This window comes from Cyprinodon variegatus, unplaced genomic scaffold (genome assembly GCF_000732505.1).
Source record: "Cyprinodon variegatus isolate N-32 unplaced genomic scaffold, C_variegatus-1.0 Scaffold2251, whole genome shotgun sequence".
Lineage (NCBI taxonomy): Eukaryota > Metazoa > Chordata > Actinopteri > Cyprinodontiformes > Cyprinodontidae > Cyprinodon > Cyprinodon variegatus.
In genome coordinates this window covers 8,698-17,543 of record NW_015152704.1, presented here as the reverse complement: position 1 = coordinate 17,543, position 8,846 = coordinate 8,698, and the positions used below count along the sequence as shown (strand labels likewise).

At 35.9% G+C, this 8,846-nt stretch overlaps 1 protein-coding gene across 1 annotated transcript in view; it reads right to left on the bottom strand.

The window, feature by feature from the left end:
- Nucleotides 1–3,813: 3,813 nt before the first annotated feature.
- The window catches only part of LOC107080723, a gene marked incomplete at its 5' end in the record, with an annotated part of 11,336 nt that continues 6,303 nt past the window's right edge, over nucleotides 3,814–8,846 (bottom strand). Inside the window, 3 exons of the mRNA XM_015368929.1 lie at nucleotides 3,814–3,883; nucleotides 3,967–4,184; nucleotides 4,279–5,457. Coding sequence (XP_015224415.1) covers nucleotides 3,814–3,883; nucleotides 3,967–4,184; nucleotides 4,279–5,457 — 1,467 coding nt within the window. The remainder of the gene's footprint in view (nucleotides 3,884–3,966; nucleotides 4,185–4,278; nucleotides 5,458–8,846) is intronic.

The window sequence follows — 8,846 nt, the reverse complement described above, 5'->3', positions numbered from 1 at the left end:
ATTTTGAATTTCTGATCAACCAAGGTTTGGATCGGATCGGGGAAATTTTGCGCATGTAAACGTAGCTAGTGTTTCTGGATCCTCTAGGAGAGAGTAAACAGGACATACAGACATGTCGGGCTACTACGAGGCAAGGAAAAATCAAGAAATGTCAAAATATCTTTCCTTACAAAGCCTGATTTGAAAAATGTTATTGTGAATAATGTCCAATTTTGTGGATGTCACAGTTTACATTACAGAGATTAAATAGTAATGCAGGCTTATTTTTTCAACGTGTTTCTTACACTTATGTATGAACCTTTCTCTAAACGCAGTAAGGTACATAAAAAATGTGCGCTTTATGTTCTTGTACAAGGTTGATCCAAAAGTCCAGTACAATAGGACTATTACGACCTCATAAAAATAAATTGTAATGTTTATTTCAAACTGAAATGTATCATGAAAACACAAACAAAGAAAACCTGGACCACTGAAAGGATGGATATTGAAATAATTATTTTTCAAATTTGCATAACACAAACGCAAAGTCATGCATTATTAAAATTTTAAATGTGTTTACAGGGCATTTATGCGAAAAATGGGATGTAACATCTCCAGGTGGACTTGTGACACAGTGATGCATCCCAAACAGACAGATGCCACGTCATGTGGACTTTTCACCTTGAAGCAAGGCATCCAAATATGCAAAAGACATAGTTATGTACAAAATGACATATCTGTGTAATTGAAAAGATTCATAAACGTAACTTATAATATCTAGATTAGTTTCAAGCTGCGTCGCCTATTAGAAATGTACAATATAATGTCTGTAAAGACATTTAAAATTTCTTTTTCTAAAAAAAATCTGTCTTTTTACAGTTTGCTGAGAAAATCCTGAGAAAAGAAAAGATTTGTTTTCCTACAAATAAAAAAGAAATAAACAAGCACAGAATGAAAATTGCAACCACTCTCCTTCTCAACACAGGTATGTATTCAGTTACCTTTGGATTGTCTTACATGATTAGTATCTTGCTTTTAACTATTGGAAACATTAACATTGTATTATTTGATGTGATATTGTCAAAAAACATTAAGGCTCATTGCATATTTTGGTATGTCCTACAGATGACCTGAGCAACCTCTGTCACTTTTGTGGCGAGAAAAACACGGACACTGAAGACATCTGGGTATTTGAAAATATTGCCAGGTGCTTGTAAGATATCCCTACTTTCTATGCTGATTTCTTTCTCTATTTTTAACAGATTTAGTGTGACGACTGCTTCAGATGGTTCCACCTTCCATGTGTTGGAAACCCAGATCCCCACGAGGATTACGTGTGCTTTGCATGTCAATAGTTTTGATAAGTTGTTTCTATTATTGTTTCTATCTTGTAATAAAATTTGTTATTTTTTTATTGAGAAGTTATAAGCAAAACCTTGAATTTAATTTTTTTGCAACTATTTGTTATTACCCTAAAGGGTTACATTAGAGGCTCCACACTTTACAATTACTTAAGCGTGCAATGAGTAGGTGCTGTCAGCTTAATTTTACTTCAGTAACTACCATTAAGACACTTTTACATCTAGAAATCTCAGCTGGTAAAGCCTGTTTCCACTTGTAAATTAAGAAACATAGGTCCATCACCTCCAAAGTTTCAGGGGTTAGTTGTCCTCATAAAAGATGCTTATAAGCCAAAAATGGAAAAACTGGGGCCTTTTTTGTCTGATTTAGACAGGGTGAACATATTACAGCAGGTGGCCTGCTATAATTTGTTCCCCCCTTATAACTTTAAGAAATAAAGGTCCATCTCATCCAAAGTTTCAGGAATAAATTGTCATCATAAAAGATGCTTATAAGCAAAAAATGAAAAAGCTGGGACCTTTTTAGTCCTGATTTAGACAGTGGGAACAGATTACAGCAGGTTTTATTTCATCCCATATTGCCAATTCTGGCAATATGGGATGAAATAAAGCGGCTGATGTTAAAACACAAACTGTTTATTAAGGACAGTACAACATAGATAAATTGTAAGTTAATATAAAACACAAATATAGATTTAAGTNTTTCTTCTGAAAAAAAGAACAATGTTTAATTTCTGCTGGAGTACTTTGCAAACTAAATAAGATATTGTCATAAATAAAATTTTTAGAATTGTACAGACAACCAGCCAGTCTGTGTTTTTATTTAAAGCCTGTTGTTATAAAGTGAAGTAAATCAGTAAGAAAAGCGTCTCTCATGGTTTCTGTTTGCATTTTAATGTTAATGATTAAACAATGTACTTTTCAGAGCCGGTCTCCAAATGTTATTAAGCTGGTGGCACAAGAGTACAAGTGTAAAGATGTAATTGTTTGAGAATTTGCTTATTATAACACAAGTTTAAAAGATTCAAATAGAAAAAAAAACTTGTAATTAAAGATATTAGATGTTGCATAACAGTCAAACACACTAATTGGATCCTTATTCTTCAGTTTAGGCAAAATATACACAGAAAACTGCAATTATCTAATTATTTATCAATCCACAGACAGCTTATGAGACTCTTTAGAAAAACATTTTTTTTTCTTTATAAGCGAACAAGCACTGTCAAATTAAACCAAAACGTCTGATTATGATTTTATCTTTATAATTTTTCTTTACCGTATAATATTTCTCTTCAGCCCAGTTTCTTTTTCACATAGACATATTATTATAGAAAAGACACTTTCTTAATCACTGTAGAGCTAATCACCATCTCCGTTTTTGCTGTTCTGGCTAATATATGATCCACTAGAACAATGTTTTTTCTATCTTCTCTGTCTTTTTCTGGTCTCCACCTTAAAACTTTATAAATTATCCATGAAGCCCCATAACCAGCAGATACATTTGTGGCCTTTTTACAAAATGTGGCCGCCTCTCCTTGATACTGTTATTATTTTCAGCATAAACCTTTAGTAATGATTCAGTGACATCATTAGGTTACAGGTTAAGAATGTTGGTTTTCTATAACTCTATTACACCTTTAAGTCATTAAGAAATGTTATATCTACCATAGTAATTGATGTTGGACTATTACTATTTTAAATTAGGTAACAAATGTCTTTCATAAATGTATAATAACACACACAGTAAGGACTTTACCACAATGAATAGACAAAACAAGCTTAAAATGTATAAATACCAATAGCAGTATTAAATAAACACATTGGTAACTTATCAGCTCAATACCTAAATGGATTGATTGTAACATAATGATCTTGGGTTTTTAATTTTTGCTTCTGTAATTCCTAATTTATTCTGTATGTAACAAATAATGTGTTAGTGTTTAAATATTATATCAACACCATAATCTTACCAAGACTGTGAAAGGTAACTAGCTTCTATTGTTAAAATTGCCACATTTATATGATGGGATGAGACTGATGGTAATTAATGTGGATTTTTTTTTTCATTCAAATAAAAAACAAGGTCTGTTTAATTTAATTTATTCATTTATTTGAGAGAATCTAAATCCAATCATCTTACATAGTTGACTATAGATCAGCTTTTTATAAAAACCATAGATGTGTTCAGTTACACCTGCTAGTTTATAAAGTGTATGTGAAGAAAAGATAATCAACAAGAAATGTACAAAGCCTTCTAAATCAATGTTAATCAGTTAGTTACATTTTAAAAGATGAGAGATGGGAGTCAGTTTTTAGTGAACTTCAAACTAACCCTTTGGGTCTGATTACACAACATCTATTTTAAAAGAGCAAAGTGTGTACATTTATTTATTTATTTTTATAATGTGTTTATCAGACTTTGTGAAGACATTAATATATTCAAAATGTAATCAGTTAATGTAGAATAAAGATTTCACTCAATGCCTTTAGCTTTCAGCTCCTCCTTGACTCTGCTCAGGTAGGTCTCATCAGGATATCCATAACTGTGAATGAACAAAATTGAAATGTTTAATACATGAAACTGAACATTAAAGCTAAGTAAAGGAATCAAATCAGATACCCGTACCACTCTGGTCCTCCTGTCATGGATGTCTTGTGATGGATATCATTCCAGGTCACTCTATTCTCCCAACCTGATAACCTAGAAGCTCCAACAGCGAAAATCAGCTTGTGCTCAAAGGCTTTTTCCAGCAGGTGCAGAACTTCATTCCCCTCCTTGTTGCCTGGAAGATATGCTGTTCTAGTGGTTCCTGCAAAGTACTGTCCAGGGTTGGGATGATTTTTCTGCCAGATAGAATAGTAAAAGTCTGGTAAGTGATAGCCATTTCAAAAATACATGTTAAGTTCTTAATATAGGGAATATGAGGTGGTACTTTACCTTCTGTAATCCTGTAGGGATATTGTAGGTGATCTCTATGTGGCCACAGCCTGGGAATCCAGGGAGGTCTATATATTTATGTTTTTTCCATTTCATTGTTCCATCAGGTTGGTTTCCCTTGACCAAACCAAACACATCTTTGCATATAGGACAGATTGGTCCACTGTGCTGCACTGCCTTTTGCAGGCAGTCTTTGCAGAATGCATGCTTACACTTCAGCTGTTGCTTATTAGTAAATTCAGACATGCATATACAGCATTGGTCATCTTTGCTGTCACCTGTAGCGCCCCCTCTAGCTGATTCTTTGCTGTTCTGTGTTGAATGACCGTTCAGTCTAGCTCTGCTGGAAGCCTCTTCAGAACCACTGAGCCCAGTGGCACCATAAGGTGGAGGCTGCTTGATGGGTGACATCATAATCTTCTGGTACAGACGCAGCAGAGCTCTGACAGCATGGCTCTCCATGGCTGGGTTTTCTCCAGGTCTCTTGTAGAACGCTTTGACATTAACTTTGCCCCCACTGATGGTGGATACGTTAAAGTCCACATTGAACTTAGCTTTGATCTTTGCAAGTTTGTTATCATAGGAAGAGATGAAGCGTTTCCATGAGTTCTCAGCTATGGTTAGTCCTGTATCGGTCAGATTATCTTTGATTGTCATTTTGATTTTCAGGCGGAGCTCTTCGTTTAAGTTTTGAGATCTTGCTGACCTAGCTGGCTCTTCAGGAGAGTTGAAATTCTGTGATGCATTTAAAGTTGAACTGAGAAAATTTTTATAAAGCTGTGGCCCACAGAAAGTCATTTCCTCAGAGGACATGGTGACTAAAAGCTTGCTGTCATTGTTATTAATGACTTTCAGTGCATCACCCCACCGATTAGGATCTACAGACTTCAGAGGAATAACTGAGGAAGTGGAATCAGACAAACAATTTTGGACGAGATCTGCAAACCTGTTGAGAGCCTCACTTGGATTCCCACCTTCATGTTCAGTGTTAAATGCCACAGTGACAGTTGGCATTATGCTAACTTTAGTTTCTTTCTCTATGCGTCTGATTTCATCTTTGTAGATCTGGCTCACATACCAGTAATGAGCCACTGGGACAACACATTCCATAGATTTCTTTCTATGGTCTCTAGGAGCATTTCCTCCCACATCCATCTGTTCTTCTGTCTGCATCTCCACCTAAATAAAAAGTATAGCAGGTTGAATAGAATATATATTTTTCTGCAAATGTTGCAGAAAAAAAATGCATTTAGTTTAGAGGTCATACCACTGCCTGCTCTGGCACCAAAGGTTTGGAGCTTTTTAAAGCAGCTGAAGGAGCAGTATTTGCTGAAGCACCATCTGCAGTTTGTGCATCCATCTTCGGTGCTCCAAAACTGACTGAAAGAATGGTGACTTTTGTCCCATCTTTCATTAATGTTTCACCCTGTAGTTTCTGAAGCTCAATTGAGGCTAGAAAAATTGAAACACATAATTAATTGTTTCAAAATCTGAAAATCCATAATCCTGTTAACATGTCTTCAGTTGCTATGGGAGCAGATTATCAGAGGGTTTAGAAAATGACATTCCCCACACCTGGAGGAGGTTTAAGCTGAACCACAACACGCCCATCTGACAGTGGATCTTTAACTGTGCAATCAGTTGTAATGTTTCTTTTGTTGAACCAAGATTGAAGAGATTTTTGGAGGAAATTCTTTTCCTTTGCTGGTTTCTCTTTTTCCGCCCAGTCTAATGACAGATTTAGAAATACCTCATCCTGGTGCTCTGGAGAAGCCTGAAAATTTAGAATGAAAAAGTTTGACATGATACAAAGAAATCAAATAAAATATGATGTAAAAACATTTGTATACCTTGACATTTTTTTTAAGATACAACCAAAAAACTGTTTTTATTAAGATCCCATGTGACAGAATAATTTTCTTCAACTTCACGCGAAATCAAAGCAAATCAACATACTAAGCTCATCAATAACAATGTTGATTTAAAAAAATATCTCAATGCTTTTCTTGATTCTTGGTATCTTTAACAGTTACCTCTCTCATATATTTAGTGCACTTCCTTCACCTGGATCCCTGTCAACATTTATAACCTACTCCTAACCCTTTCTAAATCATATCTGCCTTTTTGGACATAGTCAAGTTAATCTTTATTAATATAATTTAGTAGCAGCAGGCAAAACACGCCTTGCAGGAGTTGGTGGGACCAGTCATTTAATTTATCAATTACTAGTCCAGTTGTAAAGATAATACTTCAAATGCACCCTTACTGTGTAAAAAGAATTCCCCTATTATCTCCCAAAAACGTTAAAAACGTCATATATGTATTGTACTACATGTGTAAAAAGTATCCCAACCTTTTATGGTTGTACTGTGTCAACAGATTTTAACTTAATTTTTAATATTCCTGTTTCAGGATTTCTGGGTGCGTCTAAAAATGTGGCGTCTAGTCGTCATGCAGCTGTCCACCCCCTGCTGCCCAGCAGTATAAAGAAAACCAGAGATGCCCCTTCTGCCTTGTTGCCAACTCAGAGCCTATTTTATTGCCTTTTTAGACCCTTATACAAACCTTTTTTTCTATTTAAACAACTACTGACAAATCTAGCTCCTTTTCTTTGTCTTGTGTGAGACTTTTGTAACAACACATGATAGCACCGATCACACTGAGTTTACCATCTTCATGTAAAGCTAGCGAGCCCCTCCCTCCTCCAAAACACAGTGGCACAGCAGCTGCAGCCTGTGTCTGCAGTCAAAGAGCAGAGCGACGCTGACACATCGAGTTGCTCAGGGCAGAGAAAACCAAATTTTTTTTGTTACCTTTGAGATCCAATTCTATATGCTTAGTTGTCTTTTTTAACTATTCAGATGAGTGATTAATTAAAATATATTTTTGCTGTGTGACTAACTGAGAACACACATTTATGTCTTTATTACACAGCCTTTAAACAGACAAATGAACAGCTACAGCTCTAATAATACAAATCATAGAAAAGTAAACCTGAGATTGAGGTTCTTGAAGGCCAGATTCTTTGGAGCTGGAGCCTTTGGAGTCAGGTGCTTTGGAGTCAGGTCTTTTGGAGTCAGGTCTTTTGGAGTCAGATCCATAGGAGTCAGCTCTGTTGGAGTCAGATCTATAGGAGTCAGGTCTGTTGAAGTCAGGTACGTTGGTGTTCGGTTCGTTGGAGTCAGTTCCAGTGGAGTCAGGTCGGTTGAAGTCAGATTGGTTGAGGTCAGGTCTGTTGAAGTCGGGTCCTTTGGAGTCAAGTCCGCTGGAGTCAGGTGTTTGGGGGTTCGTTGTTCCGAAGTAAAATTCATCAGGTTTCTGGTCAATATCCATTGGCTGATCTTCTTCAGACATTGTGACAGTGTTTTCCTACGAAACATAAATATTAGTACATCTGTTATCAGGTTTTAAGGACAAGGGGCTCTCTCCCATACAACACAAGAAGAATATATAAAAATGTAATAAGTTAAATTACTAGAAGATAACTGTAAAGGCTAATACTGTGATTTTTGCTTACAACACAATAGTTGTTTGTTCTAAACTATTTTTAAGTTGCACAGATTACATTTTAAACATATATGTTAATCAAAGTAATATTAAGCCACTTCTGAAAATATTCACATTATGTTAATTTGGCTTTTATATACAGTGGTTAAAAAGGCGCGATTGTTGAGAATTTTCTTTCTCCCTTAATAATAAAAGCATTAGAAAACAGTATTTGTGTTTACTTCTATTGTCACTGAATAATATCTTTATCTGATTGTTGTTCTGAAACACATTGGGGGAAAAAATTAAACTAGGAACCAAATGAAGTAAATACATCTGATTTAATTAAAAAACACTAAATTAATTAAAGGAGCACCTAAGAACTTTTATTATGGTCGATTATAGCTCCCCCCAGTGGTCAAAAGCTGTATTGTTTTACCTGAAGGAAGACCCCATTTCCCATGAGGACCAGATTAGTAAAAACCACAGCAGAGTGAAATCCTGACCTCCCAGTCACCTGGAGTCAGATTGAACTACATTACTGTTTCCAGTGGCTGTGAGAAAAATGAATAGCAACGGGGTAATGTTACATGACAATGTTGAAAATATGGCAGTTTAACTTGGTTTTGTACAGCACTGCTGCACTGCCGCCACTGTACCTCTACTACCCCCACCTAATCCAACTCGTTCGCAACTGATGTGCTGACGGTTTAAAGCCTTGAAACAGATAATTATAATGCTATGTTCCATAATTACACAATAAACAGACATAGAGATCCCAACAGTAAGGTGCCTCATTGCCTAAATAGAAACCCTGCAAAAATTTAACGGATATATATGCCTCTCAGAGAAATTTAGTCTCATCGCCTTCCGTCTTTATAACGAATGGGAAAAGGTTGAAGAGACATATACCGTAAATTTGCAGTTTGCAGGGTTACTGCTGTCCTCCTTTAAGCTGCTTAGTGTTGGTGAAAGTGAAACAGACCCGCTCGGCCGTGACAGACGGGTTGTTCAAATAATTGTAAGTCAACACACACACACACACACACACACACACACACACACAAACACACACACATATA